Source organism: Anopheles cruzii, chromosome 3 (genome assembly GCF_943734635.1).
Source record: "Anopheles cruzii chromosome 3, idAnoCruzAS_RS32_06, whole genome shotgun sequence".
Taxonomy (NCBI): Eukaryota; Metazoa; Arthropoda; class Insecta; order Diptera; family Culicidae; genus Anopheles; species Anopheles cruzii.
The window spans coordinates 19,745,788-19,770,324 of NC_069145.1; the positions used below are offsets into that span (position 1 = coordinate 19,745,788).

Below are 24,537 nucleotides of genomic sequence, written 5' to 3' on the forward strand. Positions count from 1 at the left end.
CTCCTCCAATGCGGAGCCGTTTGAGCAAACAGAAGGACGATTTTGGTGTGTGGTGATGATGATTTTTGAACAAAGAAAAAAAAAAACAGGGAAAACGAATCGCGAAACAAAAACTATGCCGTACTCGACATAAATAACTCGCCCTCGTTCGTGTGCAGTGAAATGTTGAAATAAAACCGGAACCAATGGCCGGTAGCACCAGCCGGAAGGTGCAGGGCGGCCACAGGCGGCGTAACGCAATGAGAAACAAATTTGCATATGCCCATCAGCGTCGGTGGCGAGTCGGTGAGTCACGACGGATCGCAGCTTTACGAACCGTCGGACCATTAGCTTGGCCGGGCCGAGAAAAAGTCTCCAATTTGACGCGCAATTCTGCAGTGCCACTGTGCCGGAGATACGCCGCTCAGCTGCGAGAGTCCAGAGCCTGGAGTGCGTCGCCGGTAACTTGATGCCGACCCGGTTGGGGTCAACATGGCCAAAATCGCCGTTGCCGTGCGCTAAACTCAAATAAATCTCACTCAACACTCGCTCAGTATCGCGCGGCCTGTCGTCTGCAGTGCCACCGCTCACTGGTGCCGTCGTCGTCGTTGTCATGAAAATTGATGTCCCTGCCAGACCCGGAGGCCACCGGAGTTTTGCTGCAGTACTCACGAAGGGCTCAGGGGGAAGAAGAAAAAAAGCGTACAATTTCACGACGAACACGATGATGAAATAAAACACCTTTTTTGGTCCATTTGTTCCAAAGGATTACGCGTTGAGCCGGCCAACTACTGGCCGGTGTCGGTGGGTAGAAAGTGGCACGCAGAAAATCGCAGATTAAAATCTTGCTTCGTAATATTTAAAATAAAAATAATGAAGTAATCCAAAGAAAACACGTGGCACGTGACTTCTGGCCTCGTGAGTTACCCCGGCGGCCGGGTATAATTGAAAATGTCTAACGCCTTGACTCGAGCGTGTCGAAGGTGTCTCCGGCACGTAGCAAACGCAGCCTACCTCCTTTCCAGGGGGCGCGTTTTTCCGAGAAAGGCAAAAGTTTTCGGTCACGTCACAATTAGTGTCACTCGCACTGTGTACGGTTTTGTCACAACTTAGCCTCCGATGGAGGCCACCTTCCACTCCGGGCAGTGTCGATACCGGGGAGCCAAACATTTAACTTTTCACCACCATCCCGAGCATCCCGCGGTGCGACAAGTGGAGAACTTTCTGGAGCCAACCGAAGCCAACCACTGTTCTCGAGCGGATTGTCGCTCCGGTCGTGTGTGTGTGTGCGTGTTTTTCGATAGTATTTTTATTGCCTTTTTGTGACTACGCTCCCACCAAACACTATCATCAGCCCGGCCTGCTGTGTGTGGCGTGGCATGAAATGGGCCTCTCGGTGCCCGTCATCGTGTACGTTTACAGCTGCGCGTCGACTGCTCCGGGCACCGCCAGCGGGAGCTGTCAGCATCGTTCATCGTCGTCCATCGGTCGGTCGGTCGGTCGGTGGGCTTGAAATGCACTCCGCGGGCCACCGGCGAGAGTGATAGACCCCGGGCTTAAGGGCTTAGTGCCGGTGCCGGCCCCGAGGCTTGACGAGGAACCGCATCGGAGGGCCATAAATTTAATACGAATTGAAGTAAACATACAAACTCTTCTAGTACGCACCCGATCGTGGCTCTAAGCCACGACTCCATGACTCCATGATTCCACGGGCACGGAGGTTTAGCTTCTTCACTTCGGCCGTCGGTCCCGACTGCACCGTTGCAGGTGATAATGGAGTTGTTGGGGGAAAAAAATCTCACAACGCCCAGAAAGTTCTAGAGCCCAGCCCATACCAGCCGGTACGGCCTACGGCCAGCGATCCGGCGACGCTACCCAGAGCGACGCACAATGTCGGCTTCGCTACGGGGTGCTTTTTTCGCTTTCTCCCTCCGGCCCGAGCCTGAGCCGTCGGTGATAAAGTGCTTTACGCTCATCCTATTTTACGGCCACTCGGCACCCGGCGCAATCCGAACGTCAATGCCAATTGAAATTTGTCCGGGCCGGCCCGAGGCCGTGAGTCTTCAGGCTTCAGACCCCAGGACAATCCACTTCGCAGGTCCCGAACAGAGGCCTTGGTTCACTGTGTCTGTCGGATGCAGTTTTCTGCCGCCGGGAACAAGACGCCAAAGGTTCCACTCCACTCCACCGCCGGTTTATGCAAATCAATCTAATTAAGGCGGGGTCTGGTGCTGGAGATCCCTTGTTGTCCTGGGACGGTTGTCTAAAGGACTGCGAGTGAAGGACGGCTGCCGTCGCAACGGAATCTGATTTTGGCAATGCAATGTAACGCTTCAGGTGGAAAATTGGCATCGGATCGGGCTGTATCGCGTTCATTATTCGACGATGGACTGGCGGCCCTGGGCTGGCGCAGCCTGCGCGTTGCCAGAAGGGTAATCAATCATTTTACAACATCGACCCCAAAGCACGGTTCTCGGGTCTCGTCCGATTGGGAATGATTTATATTGGCCCGCCTTCCTGCTAACGATGCGGCAGAGTGGCGCTTTCTGGGATTTTCTTGATTGGGCAGGATTCGAAAATAACGGTCGACAGCTTCACGAGAAGCTCGGCAAGCCTCGGCAAGTCAATTAATAAATTAAAAGGAAAACGAATCCCTGGTGGCACCGTGCGGTAGTGCGAACTTTTTCACTCATAATCTGTTTATAATATAATCCTCCTTTCTCCCTATTCCAGGAACGTACCTCACCGAGTGAAATAGTTCGCTGCGAAGAGTCAAAGTTGAATGATGGAAATGTCAAATTGGGTTGGTGTAATATTAAATAGCATTGACGTTTACTTCTGAAGCACCGGAATGAATTCAGTTTCATCAACCAACTGGCAACTGCTAAGCCTTGGGAACATCCTAGAACACTGCACGTGGTGCCCAGCCAGATATAAGGGTAACTTTTCAAATAGCATCGACGATCGGAAACCGTAGCTTGTAGCGTAAAACATAGTTTAGGCGACTATGATTGGGTTGCCCATCCAAAAAATGTTGGGAACTATATTAGCTGCATGTCGAAAATGGCCACGTTGCCCGCTTTCTAATACTACCGGCGAACAAGTGGAGTTAAAATTTTCGCAACGGCTCCGACCGGCAGGTGGGTCCACCGGTGGTCTGAGCTTCGAAACTGTGTTTTACACGACTCCGCATACCGCTTCGGGCCAACCTTCGGTGCAAAGTTTGCCCGATTCCGATGCCCGCTCGTGTTCCCGTTCCATATTTCATTTTTATGACGAAACATGGCGAAACATGGACCCCGTGCGAAGTTTGCGAGCGAAGGGCGCGATGTACAAAAAGTCAAAGCGAGCCCCACAGACTGACGGGTTCACGTTTTGGAGGCTAATTGAGTACGGTCAATCGAACGCGGGGCCGAACGGTGAGCCGGATGCACTGGCGACGAGCGGCATTGGAATGTCGGCGCTTGCGACTAAAACTATGCAAATTTGACAAATCCTCTCCCCGGGAATGTTAGGCAACACTTTTTGAGGAATTTTATTTCTTACCTTAACTCCCAGCACAGCATTCCTGTTTTGCATTGAAACGTCGGCAACCTTCCTAAATGTTATTTTAAACCCCGAGAAACTACTTCGGGTGGCATCGTAGTTGGAGAGGGCGTTGGTAGTTGACATGACATTGAGCCAATGTTCCTGGCGTCGTCCTGGCAGGGCATCCGGGCTCGAGATACAAGTCCGTAGTCGTAGTCTGGCCACCTGCAAACGTATTACATCGGGACTAGACAATTTATGCATTCCAACATCGTGGCGCTGCGATGGCGGGTTGGCAATTGGAGCCTGTGGATGCACTCACCGGACCACCGGAACGGATAATGGAAAGCGAAGCGGAGCGGAGAGAACGAGAGTGAGAGAACGAGACTTTTAATAAAGGACGAAAGAAATGTTCCACATGATTGGTACGTTCGTTCATCCGTAAGTTCACTTGCTTGCGTTTATTTTTCTCTGGCTCGTTGGAAGGCAAATAAAAATGCAAAACCTTGCACTCAAACCGGTGCCCTCGGTAACACGGACACGCTGATGTAACGCGGACCGGGTGAGGGGCGGGGGTTCGAAGGGATGTCACCGAAAATTTGAATTTCAACTGTATTCAAAACAGTTTGAACGGACGCACGTTTGGTTGGGAGTCGCCGCTCGCAGATCTAGCGGAGTTTTTTTTCTCCTTAAAACCGGCCTCCGATCAACTGACAAGTTTTTGGTCATGAATGAATCCTGTTTTATGCTCGGTACCACGAGGATAGCATCAGACAGGTTGGAAGTTTTTTTTTAATTATACCATCTCCCGCCCATTGATTAGCTCGGAATGCAAAGCAAAGTTTTCGTGCGGCCTGATTTGCATAAAAAATTATTCGCCAAAGTGAATGTGCACCGCCTGATCAACATTTCGGTGTAACGTCAACGGGAGTGTTTTTAGAAGATTGAAACCCAACAAAACGGTCTATTCAAAGCTGCATTCACGAGGCAGCTTCACGACAACAAACGAGACCATTTAAATCAACCCGGGACGAGAGTTGGGCCAACATACGCTCCCTGTTTCCGTTCTTCAGTATGCATCTTCCGTAACCAGTAAGGAGGCTGGCTTTTAAGGAGCTGCCATATTTATTACACCTGTCAGATTCAATCCGCTTCACCGTGCAGCGGCTGTGGCTCAGAGGGCGCCAGTCATGCAGTTTCCCCGTGTAAGACGATGTAAGTTCATCGCCCAACAGCTTGCATCGCCCGTGTATGAGCTGCTCGTTTTGTCATCCTGTCACTCCCGGGAGCCCGGGCCCGGTGCGGTCCCACAGACTGCCCGGGCCCGGGCTGGCTTGCTGACAGCGGAAAGCAATAAAAAAAAAACCAAACAAATATTAAGCCATATCAAACGCGGGGAAAAACAATTTTCCCATTCCCAATTGCGAAGTGGACCGGAAAAGTGACGCCAACCGACGGCGCATGGGTGCATGTTGGACTGGCAGCTTCACCTTCTCCCAACGATCTCCTTCTGGCTCGTGTTCCGTGTTCAACAGGCAGGAACAGGGTCGTGGCGTGTGCGTGGCGCACACCGACATGATTGCGTGGCCACACCGGCAACACTAAATAAATAAATAACTGTATAAATCAAACAAACACGTCCTTTTCAGCGCGTTCACACACCAACGGGACGGACGCACTGGGCCAGCAGGACCAAATCCGACGTCATCAATCACCATAAATATTTTAGCACCCAGCACCGTGTTTCGTGCCACTCACTTCGCGCCACTCCGATTACCCAAGCGCCCAACGGTCAGATGCGGGCTGCGCATTGGTTTTGTTTGGTAGACTCTTAATGAAACCATTCGGGCACACATACAACACAGCACAAAAGCATTTACAGGCGATCTTTGTAAGATTTCGGTTGTTCTTTTCTCCCTCTGACATGCTAATCTGTGTTTTCACCTCGCTGCTTGTCTATTTTTGCTTGTTTGCTTGTTACTTTCTAGGATTCTTTTCAACGTTATCAATTTTTAATTTTGTTTCAATAAATTCTCTATTTGCTTACCACTTTCGGGGCTTCTTACAGCGCACTCAGCGAGTGCTTAGCAACCGCGTTCATGTTTGTGAACCGCCTTCGCCTGCTAAGATTCTCGCTGTACACGCACGACGTTTCGTGCCGGGCTTTGTTTATCGAAAAATAAAGCCAATCAAATGGTGGTTGTTTGTGATGGTTTCTTTTCGTGAATTATTGGGAACCCAACACCCAGCAGGAGAGGTTCCGACCCACAGCATTTTGGCGCACCGTATGGGTAAAGCTCCACAAAGTACGTACTTTTCTAGGAAGCAAAGTAAAGCGGGCAAGACAACACCCAGTCACCCAGTGTCACCGTCAGTCTGCGAAACCGAAGGTCCTACGCCGTAGCATCCACCGCTAAACACTTTTCCGGCACATCGACGGGTTTTTCCTCCCGGGAAAAGCGCCCCAGGGGTGGCGTTTTCTTTTGTTCAAGCGCTGCTTTGAGCCGCTCGCGGGTTGTTTGTCGCGGGTTGCCACGGCTCCGGGGCTACAAAGTCGGCGCTTTGGCGCTTGGTGACTTTATGTGACACGACACGGCTGACATGATGGCCACCACCGACCATGTGGGTGGGGCGTTGTGTGGTGTTTTTGTTTCTCTAGCCATCAGCGCACAAAAGAAGGGCCTCTCGCTCGCTTCTTGGTGCCTGCTGCTACAAAGGCTAGGTGTTTATTATTATGTTTTGAGCTGGGCTTGGTCGGTCGGTTGGTCCGCCGTCACCGCCCGAAACGGCGTGTGTGAGAACATACATCTTTTTATGATTTCTTCCCACAGATGAAAGCACCGCCAGCAGCAGCAGCAGCAGGTGGTGGTCATTCCATTTAATCGTGCTGTGGTTGCGTTGCGTGTGGTTTGTCGTAAACAATCGTGCATGTTGAGCACACATAGCAAGTGACGAGAGTGAATGCCGTTGGGCTGTGGGCGGCTATTAATGAGATTTCTCCGTGGTAATTAATTTGAGTGCTTTCTTTTGGCAAGGATTACACCGTCACCCGCTGATTGTAGGTGACGAGCTATTGAACTTCTGTGAGCCGAAATAATTACCGAGCCCGACCCGAGTGCCGGTTAAATTATGAAATTCTTGACCGCGTTCCGAATATGGCCCACTTCCGACTTCGAGCTTTTAGTTCTTTGTTAATGTAGAATTGCATGAAGTTGTCGCCTGGTGCAATGTGATACTCCAGTCCAAATTAGTTTAATAACAGCAGGTTAAATAATGAAGCTCCGAACCATCTGAAGTATAAGTTTTTAACGAACTTAAATTAACCCAAAAGAGATGTCACTTGTGTTGACTGTAGAGTCAGGGTTCTCGTCTACTCATCAGCGTGCTGAGCATCGCACGCAAGACTCGAGCCTGAAGTGGACCTCAAGAGCAGCGAAGGTAGTATATTGACTGATGTATCAAATAGAGACATGCTGTGCAGGCCACGGAGCGATGAAAGTAATTAAAATTCCTTTTCCCCGAAAGCCCACAGCCCTTGATTATACCTGGAAGGTCCGGCGTCTAACCACACGGATGGTTGATGATTTTCGTTTCCTTAGAACCTGCGGAGGTCTGCGCTGAAGACATCCTCTTGGCCGCCGTCGTCGTAGGAAGGTCGTAGGTGACGTGCAAAAACTGGTAAACAAAAAGCCAAACCAAACAGCACGGTCGGCACACGGTTCCGGCGGAAAAACTCGTTAGCCACAAAGTGAACCCTTCGGTTGCCGGCACCGGCAGGTGAACACTCGGTAATGAGACGGCCGCTGATGGACGTGTAAGTAATGGTCCCTTCCTGCGTCCTTCGTGGCCAAGTGTTTTTGTATGTAACATTTGACTTGTTAGCGCACCCCGAGGCTAATATGGAGAATGTTTTCGGAGAAGAATCGAGCCGACGGGCGGTTAATTCATAGAGACGACCAAACGAACTAACGTTGATTGATATAAAAGGACGCATAATAGGACGCATACAAAAGACTGAGAATAAATGGAAATCGATCCAAAGGATTCAAATGTGTACTCAAATTATGGCCCACAGCCCAAGTGCCATGCGTGCCAAGGCTGGCCAACATCAAATGTGTTTTGCGCCAACTTCGTGCACGCTCCGATCCCATAGCGTAAACACTCTCCGGGGCTTTTGGTTTTGTTCGGCTTACTTCAAGGAGATGCCGCCCTTTATTTGCTTTTCTATTTGGCCTCGCGATACACGGCGTGTGCTCTTTCATCGGCCGCAACGAGCGTAGGCAACTAAATAGAAATAAAACACAAAACCACAAGCAAACCGTGGCCGGGGGCTCGGGAAAAGTCTTTCCGCTTCGGTTCGCGCGTTCAGTGTGCGGCCGTACCGAGCCGTACTTGCGAGGTGCACGCTGGCTAAAACTTTGGCCCGGCCACCGGAAAAGTGTGTGTGGAAATGAAAGAAAAACCAAACAAAAGCCGGGCCGAGGCGTGTGCAGCGTTGCGCGAACGTGTTTACGCTAAACTTTTGTTCCGCTCGCTGCGAAACGCGCCGTGGTTAATATTGGGCGAATTATGCTAACATAAATAAAGCATTTTAATCGCATTTCTTGGCCACCGAGCCGTCACACACCTGATAAAGGAGCGGGACCGGCTCGCGGTGTGCGATCGACTTGGTTAATTATCTGCGAGCAGCGCTGATGAAGAAGATTCGGCCCGTTTTTATTCGCGTTCGGCATCGTAAACCAAGCACTAAAGACGCGACTTGAATTGCTGAGGGCCGCGCCGTGCATACAGGGGGCCTCATCTCGCCGCTCGGCCGTTTGGGGCCCGATTTTATGTTGGAAAATTAATTGCGCTCACAAATATGACCGCGCGGAATTATGGAACGCACTGGCGATGGCTTGAATTATTAAATGCTCATTATCACCCGGACGGGGCGATAGCGAGAAAATTCTATTCGCACGCCGGAGCTCCGCTGCGGAACTCCGTGTTTCCGGCGGTTCATTTTTTTTCGGACAACGAATTCGGTTTTTCGAATTTTCGCTAATAAACGACACCTCGGGCCGGCGACGGGCACCAAATTGAATCAAACAGTTTGTTTCATAATTAATTGTTTTCATAAAGCCTCCGGTGCCAAATAAGCGCTCAGCGTAGCTGCGTGCCAGTTGGCAATTCCGGCCACCGGGTCCTGCCAGCGTGCCGTGCCCCGGGTGCCCCGGGTTGCAGATCGGATTTTATGAAGCCCCGAGGCCGAAGGTTTCTAACGAGCGCCGGCAATCGTTCAATGATTTATGACCCATCCCACGGAACCCAATGCAAACACACACCCGATGCTCGATCACCATATGGCATACGATTATGCGTGGAGTGGGCCGGAAGCGGGCGGAAAAACACTCCAACGAGGATGGCGGTCTTCCGCGGGAAAACGGATCTTAATCGGCCAGCCCCGGCAGTGGCCTCTAATGCGACACTAGCATGGCGATGGCAAACTATTGGTAACTTTTCATCAAACAACAGTTAATTGAGGACATAAACCAGTAGGGCCCTTGCCCCGAACAGATGCTATCGGCCGTTTGTTCTCTCCTAGCCGGGCCTAGCCGACGGGTGGCCGACGGGCCTACATAATAACTTTATTACCGGGCCCACAACTGGGCCGGCTTCCGGCCGGGGCCTAGATTGATTAGCTTTGCAGCTCGGCATCGGCAAGCGCATTAGGCTCGCCGCTGACGTGACCCGACTCGTTACGGTCGATGATGGGTTTATTTAGCTTGTGTGCACTGTAATTCTACTTTGAATGAGGATTTCTTTCGCCTTTGGTTAGAAAGCTGCCTCATTAGTGGGCCCACCGGCTCAGAGCGCAGAATGGAACGGGAACATTCGCGCCGGCTGACGATACGCATTGATGGCGGCAGTAAAATTTATCGATGATGTTTCATTGTTTGATATTGCGATTGGGTTATAGCCTTTATAGTTCTTGTTTCATTTAGCTGCGATGGGTACATTATCACTTTGATTGGCTTTTTACTGCCCTCTTTTGGGGAACCTCTTTTTATGGAGCCCATTTAAAGGCGCACTAAAAAGCAGGAAACTATTAGAACACGGTACGACTTATCAGATTGCTTTCATCTGACAAGTATTTACTACTCTAAAGTTTACAAGAATAATCGGCAAGTTGCGAGCAGTCGCTCCAGTCTCCTGGCACATTCGACTGAGTAATTTGTTATGAAGCCTAGATGTAGGCAATCCGCATTTCACATTTCGAGTTTCTCCAGAATTTTAGGCTTTCTCAATCAACTTTTTAAACTCGGTTGTGCTGTTTGTGCTTCTGCAAATGAATTCCTGAAATTATAGCACTGTAGCAGGGGAACTTTATTTGAAAAATACCCATTTCCTAGAAGACGGCTATCATGTTGTGCGGTTTGCACAGCGAACATAATTGCACGTGGTTAAAAGCACACAAGCAGACCGCACATAAATAACGAGTCGCAAATAAGGCGACACAGCACACCGTAAGGGACAATCGAGGCCCTTCCCGAATGAAGTCCACTGAACAAGCGAAAGAAAATTTTAATTACAGTTTTCCGGCCTTCGTTGTGCAGCGTTCCCTTTTTTGCTCCGTTCCGCTCGCTGGTCATTAAGGCAGACCGGCACCGGTTCTCGGCTACCGGTTTCGGGCCACAGCTCATCATCCATTGGCGTACAGCTTCATTGGGCTCATCATTGGGTCCATGATGAGCCGCCGTCCACATCCCGGCACTGCCCATCGCGCATTAATCGGGACAGCCCACAGCATCCAAGCCCGTGAAGCGCGTTAAACGGAGCAATTAAATTGCCGACACACGTGTGTCCTGGACCTTGGTTTCCTGGTTGTCTTGTTTTCGGCCACTTCAAGGATCATCAGCGATGTTGAGTTGAATCCCTTTAAGCAAACTCGTGCGTTGATCTTCACACAGCTGTACCTAGCACAAAAGCTTCTCGGCTCCTTACAGGCCCTGCGTAGACGAGCAACCAAACTTCCGGCATCGACCGGATACACACACGACCGGATTCGACGAAATGCGCGATGTGAGAATTCTTTCTGATTAATTTTAAGCATTCCACGTTTTATCGCATCCTGCCACAGCGCTCGCTGGGAACCGTGGAAAGTGGAATACTCCGACTCTTTGAGGGCTCTGTTACGCCTTTCGGCCCCGCCTCGATGCTGCGGTTATGCTACGTTAGATTTTGTCGTTCTACAGAGTGCTCCCAGAGCGTCAATCTGTTTCGAAAACCTTTTTTCAAATCAACCACCTCCATTTCGTGTCGGGAATGTTTTGTGTCATCACACGGTTTGGAATTTGAAATTACGCGAGTCCTCGTTACCGTCTGTGGCGGAATGTGTCAGTATAAAATTACGTACGTTGCTTGTAATTGAATAAGTGCAAAACGTTGTCGTTGGAAAGCCACGTCGAAAGCTCTGCCCTATCGCTTCCGTCCACACCCGTCTATTGATGGCCAAACAACAATAAACACAACACCAATCTACTGCAGCCGTTTGCAGCTGATCAGAGCGGAGTGATTTAACTTCGAGTGCAACGAACATCTACGGGTAAGCTACGGGTGGAACAGTCGGATGCAAAACAGCCCACACAGGGTCAATAAACAACCCCTATCGACGGCTTGGCAGGCGTTAATGCTTCAAATATTCAATTAAACGGCACGCCGCCAACGCGTCGATGTCTTCGGCATTCGGATCGGCTCGGCCGGACGGCCGGAAGTGTTGAGTCCGATAATCTCATCTGGCTCATCTCAGCCGATTCCGGCCCCAGGGTGGTAATCTTTCGATGGACGAGGCTACAACGACAAACACGGAGCCCTCTTGCACTGCACGCTGCACCGTGCGGAGCTCTGTCTTAATCACTAACGGCGGAGCTCGGACGCACTGTGTTTGTGGAGCTGTTTATGGTTCGAACCGATTTCGGGACCTTTGTTAAGTGAAAATTCCATTCCAACCGGACGAGAGGCAACGTTAGAAACTGCAGTTCGGGAACTGTTGATTGAAGCGGTTCCTCAACTATCTGGCGTCAGCGGACAGTCATCGGCATTTGCCGGTGAAATAATCTACAGCGGGAGTGACTACCGAGAACCGGTTCAAAGAGTTCTAAATCATACGTTGGCAGTGTTGGGCAGGCAAGTTACTTCCGTTCCTTTCCTTCGGTACACCAGTTTGTAAACGGATGTTCGTTCTGCTTGTGCAACTCCATTTCCCGGCCACCATTATTCATCCGATCGAGCTGACACGTAATGGGATCTATTTCCGATTTTCTTTTTTGACGGACGTCTCAATCTTCCGTCCCGGTTTTTTTTTTGAGGCGGTCGTTGACGAGTTTTGGCTCCGAAGATGCACGTTCGGGAAAAGTTCTGTGACAATCATTTAGTCTGGTGTGCAGCCCCCGGCGCTGCTGCCGAAAACGATTACGTAGCTGGACATTATTTTATCGCATTACTTGCTCCTCGGTTTGGGTCCCAGGGACCTCCGGGCGGTCTAGCCCCCCCACCACTAACGCAATAACAACGTCGTAGCCCATCGCGTCCGCTTTATCGTCGTTTCACGGCGAATGCACTTTCGGTCGTTTGCATGGCACGTCCCGCCCGGGCGGGGCGAGCGAGACGGGGGGCCAAGTTATGTTCAAAGATGGACGATGGCCATTGTTGGAAGAAAAACGCTGCCCCTGCGGGACGGCGGTGGTCGGACGGAAAGACGGAAAATCCATAGTTTCACCGCCATTAGTAACAGGGGTGGAGTGACCGAGAAAAATAAAACCATCGGTGGAAAATTTGTGAATATTCTGAAAGAACTGCTGTCCGGACGACGATCCTACATCAATAGAGACCGTCGGTTCTGGTTGGTCCCCTCCGGCCGTGCGGGAGGGTCTTATGCTGCGACGATGAAGTAAGCCCATTCGGCTGCACTGGGCAAGGTCCAATATGGCTTATGGGGTGCCGCCCTCAGGCAGAGAGGCTCCTGAGTTACTACGCTCACGGTGATGGTGCGATGGACATGGAAGAAAGTTTTCGGAGGCCTTCCAGACCAGGCTGCCTACCTGGGCTTGCCCAGCGACGATCGGGTTTGAATATTCACACAATTTTTCATCCCATTTTCGGAGAGAGTGCAAGAATCAAACGGTTTGCCTCGTGGGGCCTCGGTTCAATGGAACGTGGCACAAGGACAACGGTAGATTGGATCGAAAAATAGGAGGTTTCATGATCGAGTGAAGCTTTCTCATCGGTGAGCAATGGAGGTATGGTGTTGGGTTACGAAAGAAGCTTAAAACCACACCGTTTCTATTACTCTACGCTTGTATCCAATTGTAACTTTTTCTTCAATATAGATCTAGCTTTATGCAAATGTATAGGAGCTCGGTGCAATTGAAGTGCCCGAGATGCAGCAACCCTTGAGGCGCAGAGCTGACTCAACAGGAACAGTCTAATTATCAAAAGAAAATTTAAATTCTTTGGATAATTCTTCAGTTTCCTATAGACGTTCCAAGCGTTCCAGGTTCTTATGTAAAATCCATTGGCCCGGAATAAGAATTGCACAGCCAACATATTGGATCTGGCAGAATTTTTTGGCAAGCCAAAATTGGATATGGTCAGTTCTTCCTGGTTACGGCTGGCTGCTGGACCCCAGGAACCGAAAACCTTACTCTGCCCAAATCAGAAACGAAACGGTGGTCCGTTTGTTCTACATCTGGTAAGGTAAAAAAGCTTTCCATTTCACCTCAAAAGCTGAATCTGGTTCTCTGTCGTTTCTAGTTTCAATCGTCCACACACACAGACACTCTCTTTCGCTCTATTATTCCCTCCTCTCGTCGGCCCAGGGGGGGGCCACGCAAATTTACATCGAGCCACACTGTGGGCGCCACGCTAGGACAGACCGAGCGTTTCGTCCCGGTGCCAGTGCACAGCCGCACAAAATGGCACGCAGAGTCCAGTTTTCGACAGTTATTATGACACGATAAATTATTCCGCTCCTGTGGCCGTCGTCCTGTCTGGGTACTTTTAGTGCCCCCGGGACTTCGGGGCGAGTCGTTTCTGGGGTGGGCCAGACCGCAAGCTGCACCGAGGCGGGCACACACAGTCGGACGCACACTGGTTTTTTGGCGCTTGGCTCCCGGACGGAGCTACGGAGCGATTCAATTATGATGTCTAGAGCAAATGGACGACACTTTTGACCTGCTGGTCCAGCGACTTACACCGGTGCGGCGCTGCACAGCGACGCAAGATAGTGGTGCACTGTATTTCGTTTCGGAATTCCAGGTCACCCCGACACAGGTCGCCCGGTTCGGGTGCGTGGCGAACGAAGCTCTCCCTCGGTGACCATCCTATCTGGGTGCCCCAGTTTTGTGTCCCGTACGACAGCAATGTGTCTTTGCCGGGGAAAAATGGCCCAAAGTTTTGAGCATATTTTTCATGTTGCTCTAAATTTTTGGCATATTCGGGTTTAATTAGTTGGCCCGGACCCCTAGGTACTGGTGTGCATCGTCTGCAGTTTCGTGACTGACCCCGACAGGAGGACTATTGCTTTGTGGTGTCACGAGGTGCCAAATAGCAACCAAAGTGGACACTCGTTGGAACATTTTTGCTACAACTATGTGCAGCTTACATTATGGAAGGTACTCATCATTATGGGGATTCACTACTTGACATTAACCGACAGCGTTCAAGCTGGAATGCTTGTGGAAGCATCCTTTGGGAAACAAAGTCCGCACGGATGCCTGCCTGTTGGGGTCATTCCTTTGATCGATTGCTCGGACGTCCATTAGCAAAAGCGAGTTTTACGCAACGGTCTTAATGCGCTCGAAGGCCCATCCCGGAAATTAAATAACATATCAATTTTTAGGACGTTGACGTTGTGCCGCAAATGTGAGACCCGAGACGAGAGTGGCCGTGTCTATGTTGTTCGGGCTTCTCCTGTTCGCCATCGCCATCAGAACGCCGGCTGAAGTTGTTACACTGATCAAAGGGTCGGGCCAGTCGGGCGCAAAAACGAAGACGGAATATGATTTGTCCGATGCATTCGGTGAAGTGAAAGTCGACGCGGCCGAAGAAGCACCTCGGTGTGGGCGACGGTTTCACTTCTTTTGCCAGGATCTCGTCGGTGCTCGGGCTCGGACGTGTTCTCTCTCTAGCAATTGCCGGAAGTGTTTTCTTTGTGTCGGGCAAATGGAGCGCTTCTGGAGCGGACCAAGAAAAGCGTTGAATTCAGGACAGACGGCTCAATTACTGTGGAACGCTTCTACGACGACAATAGTTGACCTGATTCTGATAGCAACAGGCTAGATCGATGGTACTTAACGTGATAACGATTCAATGCTAAACTTTTCGGCTCAACTAGACGCGTCTAGATTGCGATATGGTTCACTCTTCTACTTTTTCTACTCTTTCGTTTCATATACACTGCTGGCCAATGAAATAGGTAAATGTATTGAGGCTGCGTTATTTGATCATTTTTCAAAACCTATTGAATTCACAGGTATTTCAATGATAGCATAAGATAGAAGTACTAAAAATAAGATAAAGATAGTCTATAATAAGTGAAAAATTCTAGAAATTCGCTCATTACAATAGAAAGCAGTTAAAAGTACCTGGTCAATAAAATAGGTAATTCTGCGTATATGGCAAATTTTAATGAATTTAGACGGTTTATTCTTTTTCTATTATCAAAAGTGAATATTTTATTTAAAAATTAGTCAGTGGGGTATATCCACCGTTGTTTTGCAGCACTTTATGCACTCTTTTTGGCAGCGAATCGACCAAATCCTGACAAGTTTTTACTGGAATGGAATACCATTCCTGCTGCACTTTTTGTCACAATTCATCTTTGTTTGAAAACTATTGTCCAGCTAACTTTTGCTTCAAGGTATTCCACAAGTTTTCAAAATGGTTTAAGTCAGGAGACTGACTTGGCCAAGGCGAAACTGACACATTATTGCCATCAAACCACGATATCATAAGCTATGACGTATGCTTGGGATCGTTTTCTGGTTGAAATATCCATCTCAGTGGTATGGTTTCTACTAAGTAAGGTAGCATAAACGTCTTTCATGATTCACTTATACTCGAAAGCATTCATGGTGTACTTTATTCTGAAATAGGGACCTATACCAGATCATGACAAATATTCCCAAATCATGATACTTCCACCTACATGTTTAAAATTTTTTTTGTAAACCTAGGATGGAATTTTTTACTAGCAGGTCGTCAAACGTTACACTGAGAGTCCGAACGAAACAAATTTATTTTGGTTTCGTCGTTCCATAAAATATTATGCCAATTTTTCGTAACCCTCAATACCTCCCCAAGAACGATGTTGAGCAACAAACTGTTACCTCATCTGTATTTTTTTTTTAATCAATAGTGGCACTTTTCATGCAATTAGCCCTGGTAGATTAGCTTCTTGTAACCGCCTGTGGACAGGTTTTGGGCTAATAATGTTATTTATTATTGAGCAAATCGCTCTAGATGCACCAAACGGATCCGCTTTTGCCTAAAATGATATGCGATGATCTATCGTTGGTCTGGTTTTTCTTGGTTTACTTCGCGTTTCCTTTGTTTTTTTCCACAACAAAGCATTTCTCACAAAATTTACTGATTTTCCTAGTAGTTCGGCGATGCTTTTGTACCTCGCGCCTTCGTTGCGTAGATTCTTCACAATCTTTCTTTCCTCAAGTATTGCAATGAGTTCTTCTGCCCATTCTAGATGTTCTACCAGGAAACAACCCTTTTTTTAGATTCACAATTGAAAATTGATTGCAACAAGACCAATTAAACCAATTTCGTTCAAGAAGTCGGATGAAATTGCATCGTATACAACGAATTACCTAATTTATTGACCAGGCCATATCAGACTGCTGCCAAAATAAGTGGTAACACACCTGTCACTTTTGACATAAATATCACCAACATAGCAAAAAAATGACGTTAACTAGTGTAGCTAAGTACAGTATCAGTTTGGTGATCATTAACTCAGTAGTGGCTTGAGTACAGTTCAAATTGTATCAGCTTCACACAATTACCTATTTTATTGGCCAGCAGTGTAAATTCGTCAAATCGCTCAAAACTTTCAGCCATTTATGCGCTTCCGTGGGACTATTGGTGGTAAAGATAAGTGTGTGGTTCCGAAAAACTGAACTGAATGTTTTAGTTTTTAGTTAACACGCTACTTGTTCCAAATAGCCTCACCGAAGTTTGGCACAGCCGAAGGTCACTATGCCAACCAGGGACCGTGCATCGTTCCATGACGTCAATGACGGTGCATTCCGCTAGGCCGGGATGCTGGTCCGGGTGTTTTGTGTGGTCGATTTACATAATGACGGCCCAAACCGGACCACCGGATTGTCCAGGGTTATTAATTTATGTGCCACAGCGGGATCGCGCTAGAGGTAGGTCATAAAAATGAGATACATTGTTTCGCGGGAACAGGTTCTGTCCGCTGTCCGGAACTCGAGTGGGACCGGTTTTCTTCGGAGCGAGCGATCGTTGCCGCATTAGCGAAGATGGTGTTTTGGTGGCTGTGATAAGACACACCTTCTAGTTCGCACTTTCGACTATCTTTTCGAACCGCCGGAATGGCTAATGCACTTGACCGAGACAGATTTGGTTTGGTGCACTTGATCGTGGGCGATCAATCATCGATCGCGGCCATCGAAAAAGCAAGACGATTCTCGTCCGGTGCTTCCCCACGCGCCTGGTTTTTGTTATTTTAATTTGTGACCCGTTTGCTGAAAATAGCCTTTCGGTGGACCAGTTGGACCCGGACCAGGAAGAGAAGACTGGGGCGAATGGGACGGCGGTTGATTGCAGGCCCGCGAAAACCAGTTGCGGCAGAGAAAGCTTCCTTACGAAGGCATCTAACGGTGAACGGCGGGCAGTTATCGGGCACGGCGCAGTTTGGCGGCTATTGTGGTAGCGGCAGCTACGCTGGGCACCGCAGACACCGTCGGATGGCAGTCGTGATTTAGGAGTAGAACGGAAATGATCCCAACGAAGCTACTGTTGGTTGGAGCGGCCGTGGGGCTGGCGGTGGCCTTACAACGTGCGTTCAGCGAGCCAGTCAAGAAGAACACCCACAACCATCATCATCACCATCCGGATCATCACCATCCGGATCATCAACATCCGGACCATCATCATCCGGACCATCATCATCCAGATAAACATCATCCGGACCATCATCATCCAGATAAACATCATCCGGACCATCATCATCCAGATAAACATCATCCGGATCACCATCATCCAGATAAACATCATCCGGATCACCATCATCCAGATCATCACCATGCCGATCATCACCATGCCGATCATCACCATCACAAGAAGCACAAAAACCATCATAAGAACCAACATCATCATCATCATCATGGTGGTGAGGTTTACGGGTTCGGCGATCCGTTCGAGTCGAACGCACGCTGGCTGAACGAGGACTCCACGTGTAACTGCGAGCTAATCGGCCAAAAGCTGAAGAAGCTCCGGGAGAAGGTACTGATCGTGCTCGCGTCGTTCGACAAGCTGGGCAAGGCGCAGGTCGATCTGCGGCAGATCAAGAACCTGCTCAAAAACATCAACCTCAGTCTGACCACCGCCGGGGGATCCGTCTCGAGCAGCGAGAGTCAGCTCGGAGCGCTCGAGGAACAAACGTCCGCCATCTCGAAGGAACTCAGGTAGGTTGTGTGAGAGCGCCACCGTTGAGAGACGTGGAGCGTATTGCGTTCCAACCTCGCCAACCTTCTGTTTAGTCGTGCAAAGGCATTGGCCCTGCAGAGCATTACGAAGGAGTACCTGGTGGATGCGCTGGGACCACTGAAGTCGAGCACCGATATGCCGCCGCTGCAGGAGCTCGACGAGCCCGTGTACGGTTCGTGTCAGGATCGGCGCATCCTCAAGACGGGCGTGTACCGGATCGCGATCAACATCACCAAGGAGATGTACGTGATGTGCAGCCTGGACTTTGGCCACAACGCCTGGACTGTCATCCAGAACCGGTACAACGGCAGGGAGAACTTTTTCCGCCCGTGGAACCACTACAAGCAGGGCTTCGGGTACTTCGGGTTCGGTGAGTACTGGCTGGGGCTGGAGAACATCTACACTATGACGCGGGGCCGCGAGTACGAGTTGCTCATCCTGCTGGAGGACTTTGACGGTGCGTTTACGTACGCCAAGTACAAGTACTTCCGCATCGAGGGCGAAAAGTACAACTACAAGCTGGCCAAACTGCACGGATACATCGGGAGTGCCGGCAACTCGCTGCAGACCTCCGACGGGATGGCGTTTACGACCTACGATCGGGACAACGACAAGCTGGACAAGGGCAACTGTGCCCAAGAAAACCATGGCGCCTGGTGGTTCCGTGCGTGCGGTGACAGGTAAGAAGGCCAACGGGCTCCACTGACGACGATTGACCACTGATCACTTCGACTTTCGCCCCGGTGTCAGCAACCTGAACGGAGCGTACCGGAAGGAGTACTCGCACGACCAGATGGGAATGTACTGGAAGGAGTTCCGGGGGCTCAACTACAGCCTCAAGCGCTCCCGGATTATGATTCGCAGCAAAAAGGAGTACCATCACCACCATGACGAGCATCACCACCACCACCATCACAGCTACCATCGGACGGGAGAGACCGAATCCGAGGAAGACGATGGCGTTATAATCGAGAGCGAAGGTGAGGAGGACGAAGACTTCCAGATCGAACAGGAGTCATGGTCCACGTTGTGGGACGGCTTCGAAGAGGAGGAACTTGAGAAGTAAGAAGAAGCCGGGCTTTTTCTTGGGCTGGTGCGCTTTCGGGCAAGTCCACTATTTATATGGATGTAGTTAATAAAAATAAACTGCAAAATTGTGTGTGATTCTTCAACATTCCGTTGTTCGTTTTTGCCCCGCGGTGGGCCGGAACCTTTGGTCTTGCATTACGTTTAATTAAACATTTTCCTGCTTGCGGATTTCCCGGGCACTGATTGCTGCTTGATTAATTCGGCTTCGGCACGAGTTACGCACTGCGGACGGGCAATCGAGCGAATTTTTTGGTGCAGCCAAACAAAAAACAGGGCCACTTCTGCCTGGCAGCGATCCATCATCATCGCAGCGGATGATGGACCTTATCAAGGTGACCTTACAGATTACCAATCAGCGGCCCGTGTCCATATGTTGACTTTTGATTTTTGCTCCCTACGCGCACGCGGTCTGTGGGAAGAGGCAAAAGAGCATTAATTAAAGGGCACAACATTGTGACTGCAACTTGCGTCCAAATCTTCTCCATCGGACTACCACCAAACATTGTTAGGTTTGGACGGTTCTTCCGGCCAAAGGGGAAGAATCCTGTTTTAAGCGACGTGATTATGTCGCCCGACTTATGCTGCATTTGATTAGATCCTGTTAAGCGCCAACCTGCTCGGGCGTTGAGTGACGTCGCTGAGTTGTGCCAAAACTAGTTTCCACTTCATTATGTCCGCCCATCGCCTAGACGGCCGGGAGCGGGTAGATTTATGTCCACTGTCCACTGTGTGTGACTGTCACACGTTACAAAATACAAATATTAATATCAGTAATTTATTTTCTGCCATAATAAATATTCTTTCGCCCACGCCCCGCGATTCAAATGGCCCCCGAAAGGCTGCCCGTGGTCGAATTTCGGGTTCACAGTTTCGGTGCGTTGCCGGACACCGATTGCGATCCTACAGCGCCATTAAGGCCAGCGTCGCAACTCCAGAGTGAGTAATTTAAATTATTTTTATTTATTGCCGCACTCGAACCATCGACTTGAACATGATTTACGCGCTGCGATGCTGTCGATCTCGCTCTCTCCGGTTGCGTTCGCTCTCTCTCTCTCTCTCGTAGTGGTTCCCTATTTGAATGTAGTGCTTTTTGGATGAAAGAATGGTACGGACCAAAAGCAAAAAACATGCACCACGACAGATTTAATAATAATTACGAAACCTCAATGTTACAGCAACTTTTGGCCGGGGCGGGTCGATTAAATCGCCATTTACGGGGCAGATAATTAAATGAACTGTTGTGTTCGATAAACGTGTGTGTGCTCCACCCGCTCGGTGGTGGTTCTTGATTTATTTAGGTTTAATTTAATAAGTAGTCCCTTAACACTCTTTTGCCCGGCAGTGATAAGCAGCGTTTGCTGGAGGAAGATGTGTCCTTTTTGGTGTACAAAACACCGCAGAAGGACACACCGCACGCTCGTGATCGTGACCACGAACTACGAGCCTGAAGAATTTCAAAAGCTTTTTAATATAATGTGTCACAAAACAACACTGCTCGAATGTCCTGTCTGATGCTCAATCATCTAATGAAAAATTCACAAAAAAAGGGGGTAAGAGGCATACAAAAGAAGCATGCTTCGTAGGCTTTGTAGAAAAATGTTGTCAGTATTGGGTTCGAGCTAGAAAGCCATTGAGCTACTAAAACTTAGTAAACTTAGTAGATACTGTTGGTCAAACGTTCGTTGCAAACTCCTGGTAAGGAAGTTCTACCCGTAGGCGGGTCGCTCGGAAGCAGCGTTACTGGCATGCTGCCCTCAGCATACATGTTGCGCTGGCGAAAATGTCTGACGATGGGTAACACTAAGTAAAAAAAAATATTTTTTTTATCGCCCTTACGATTTAGTACGATGTGGGGAACGATCGCTGGGTGAGCAGCTTTGATGCTTGGCTAAAAGTACAAACAAATTCAAAACAGCGCGGCTGTCAAAGGCAGTGCCCAATCCGGCGACTTAAACCGAGCCCGGCGATGCAGCAGCAGCAAATCACATGTCATTTACAGTACCTTGCGGAAAAAGGCTTCCGCGGTGGCGCAGCCCTCTTGCCAGAGATCTCGTGCCAAATTAAGCCAAGCAGTCGCGCCATTCTGGGTGCTAATGAAATATTCGACGAGCCGTCGACGTTTCGGCCGCAAATCGGACGAGCGGTTCCCTGCGGTGGCCTCTGCTTGTGAGAGCCATGGCTCCACGCAAACCTTGGGTTGCTTTGATGTTTTTGACCGATCCGTTCGCTATGCAGTACGGTCATCCCGCTCCGTTGGTGGCCAACGGAATGCCCGACCTTTGGACGCGGACTCGACCCGGTACGGCCATGGAATGCGGTTTCAATGCACGCCTTTTAAAAGACCTCCGCCGGCGGCACAACAACGCGGCGTGGCGCGGGGTTGAAAAAAGCGTCCTTCGCAAATGCAGCGCCAACTATGCGGAAGAGTTTTTCACATGATGATGCGCCTTGTTGCAGTTTTTCACCTGATGAACCAAACATTTGACCATCTCTCCCGGGGCCGCAATCCGGCCCCCAGGACACACAGGACCATCCCTCCGCAATCATAATCATCATTAGCGTGTGCTGCTCGGAGTCGGTTAGTGAGCGTTGAGCGGTGGCCAAAGTTTCGTCTCCCGTTGGCGTACTTTGGGTCACAAATACCAATTCCTGTGCCCGGCGAGCCCGTTTTTTGCTCACGTTTTCGGTACTATTCAAAGTTTTCTTGGCATTTCCAACGGGCGGACACCGCGCAGCGTTCATCGTTCTCACACACTCCGCGCGCCATGCGCAGCCAAAACCGTGGCTGTGGAAATTAAATTGGCTTTAAAAGTTTTTCCATTTGGCAAATTATATTAATCCTCGGGAAAAAAAACTAGCTCACGTTCGGCCCGGGGAAGAACTTACCGGACAATTTACCGTTTGGTGATGTATTTTTTTTTTTCACTTCCCATGCATTGGTTGACTTGTTCGAAGCTCGGTGCCGGTCGGTGGTTGGTATGCTGTTTAGCGTAAGCATACATTTTTAAAATGGCCGACAAATACGGCCGAACACGGAGGGCACCGAGGCGGAGGCGATTGAGCGACGTACGAACGGACCGCACTCTGGGGAAATTAGGTACGGACGAGTTAACTTCTGAAGGAACAGTTTGTGGGCGACTTACTTTTGCCGGAAAAACGTTTTTGATAATTGGCCCACATTAGGCTCCATGGCCATGTGATTCGCCGGTACCGGAACACCGAGCGGTGGTCGGATGATGTACGTTCATGCGCGAAATTGTATTAGTTTCGCAATTTTCGTAAGTCATGCCCGGGAGGGCGAAAGTAGAATCGGTTTCCTAAAGGCGACCGGTTCTTCGGTATTAATCATGGAGAGGCTTAAATTCACGCCGCTGTTTGGATCGCGGTGCTTCAGTCAAGCGGCCCACTCGGCGGTTTGCTAATTTGATGGTTTTTAAACATAATTTTCTCTCATCAGCAAGAGGTCACGTTCGCCCGACGTTAACCATAATAATCTGGCCAACCTCGAACGGGGCGCACCATAAGCTTTAAGTTGATGGTCCAATCGCCCATCAATATTCTGAGCGGTGCGGCACCACAAGAGGTGCCAAAAACTTGGCCGGGGGGGTTAATTTAGAAAACATGCTTCTTAAGACGCCGGGCCGGGCGAAACTTCTTGGGCGGAAGTTTTTGTGTCCATCCTTCCCCCGCGCCGGATCGTGCCGGAATTTCTTTCGTTTGGCCCCATGATTCAGCAGGCCGGTCGAAACATCGATCTCCCGCTCCGAAGGTTGCGGCCGGCTCGAATCTGGAATCTTTTCTTTGATGGCAAAGAAGAAGGCAGTAAAACAGGAAGAAAAGAACGAGTAAATTACCGACAGGAGGGGATTATAAATTTTAATCTACTTTTGGTCCGGGCCCAGCCAAAAAAAGCCCGATATCGGAACGGGCGGAAAGAACAATGGCCGGGACGCTAGGGGTCCGCCACTTACCGGGGCGAAGAAGCGGTGATCGATCCGGGGCCACGGATTTGAATAATTTTCTTCCCGCAAAAGCCTCCGATAGGCACGGATATCGAGTAGAGACCGGCAATCTGCGCCGAAATTTGATTAGTTTCGTCGATTGTCGTGACGGCCCTGGGCGTTCCGTTGATTTTGGCGACGGAAACGGACGACGGACTTTGCTCTTTGGGTGGTTCTTACCTGTAACACCTTCCGGCCGTCTGTGCATCGAATTGACGTCTGTTTTAGGTCAAATTATGTTTTATTTCATTTCACTTTCATAGGGTTCACTAAACTTACTCGAATCAAGGACATTGTTTTGTGAAGCATAAAAAATGTACATCTCCTTTGTTCGCTTTGTGTTTTTTTTTGTGTGTGCACCGAATGTCACTGGCCGAGAGCCGATCTGTGGTTTGTTGTCGCTTTGCTCGAGTGGCTCGGCTCGGCTCCTTACGCTTCGAAGCGTATTTTCATTTCACGCCGTTACGGGCGCGGAAAACGCAACGCACGTACGTGCCTGCGGGTCGTTAGGTGAACGTTTTATTTATTTCTTTCTTTTTCCCCAACTAACCGGCCATGGGAAAGGGGCACACAACGAAAAGGGAGGGGGGGGGGGAAACGGAACATCTTAAAGGGAGTACGTAGGAAGAAAAACAAATACAAGGCGCGCACATACCGGTAGGCGAACCGGCGTCCCGTCCTTGGCCCGGCACTGCAATCGCAGCAGCCATAAACTGTCGGACATAATTGGTTTAGTGTGGCTTCCCCGGACCGTGTTGGGCTCCGGTTCCCGGTTGCGTATGTCTATCGATTGTTCCGCTCAGTCATCCGTTCCTTATGCGTGTTTCCTTCCCATTCGTTCGTTTTTATCGTTCGCTTCACTCTCTCATCAGACTTTTTCACATCGTCTTCGATCATTCCAGCCGCGTTTCGTATTTTAAAGTTACTTTCCTACTCACTTAGTGCGCCGCTTAGTCACTTGATCGTGGGTAGGGTTTGCTAGTCTGTTCACCAGGTTCGCATTGCTGCCCTGTCTCTCTGTCTGTTTGCTTGTTGGTTTGTTTTGTTGTCGGTATCGGTTTCTTTAGTATCGCACACCTAGTAGAATCACATTTATACAGTATTTACAGTTACAGAAAGCTTGCATTTTAATCGGAATGGATTGTTTATTATTTTGCCCCTCTTTTTGTGTTCTTTTAACTTACGTGTCATTCGTGTTTTTTGTTTTGTTGTATAA

The 24,537-nt window shown here is 49.5% G+C and overlaps 1 protein-coding gene across 1 annotated transcript; it reads left to right on the top strand.

Annotated features, from left to right (window-relative positions):
• The first annotated feature begins 17,520 nt into the window (after positions 1-17,520).
• On the top strand, positions 17,521-19,297 carry LOC128270011 (fibrinogen C domain-containing protein 1-B-like). The gene is made up of 3 exons (XM_053007414.1): positions 17,521-18,209; positions 18,285-18,911; positions 18,982-19,297. The coding sequence occupies exons 1-3, from the start codon at positions 17,521-17,523 to the stop codon at positions 19,295-19,297; spliced, it is 1,632 nt and encodes a 543-aa protein (XP_052863374.1).
• The last annotated feature ends 5,240 nt before the right edge of the window (positions 19,298-24,537 follow it).

What these genes read in the sequence shown, in the direction of transcription:
- LOC128270011 (XM_053007414.1), top strand. Translation starts at nt 17,521, where the DNA reads ATGATCCCAACGAAGCTACTGTTGGTTGGAGCGGCCGTGGGGCTGGCG. An exon ending in GCCATCTCGAAGGAACTCAG is followed by an intron (nt 18,210 to 18,284) that starts GTAGGTTGTGTG and finishes CCTTCTGTTTAG; the next exon opens with TCGTGCAAAGGCATTGGCCC. An exon ending in TTCCGTGCGTGCGGTGACAG is followed by an intron (nt 18,912 to 18,981) that starts GTAAGAAGGCCA and finishes CCCCGGTGTCAG; the next exon opens with CAACCTGAACGGAGCGTACC.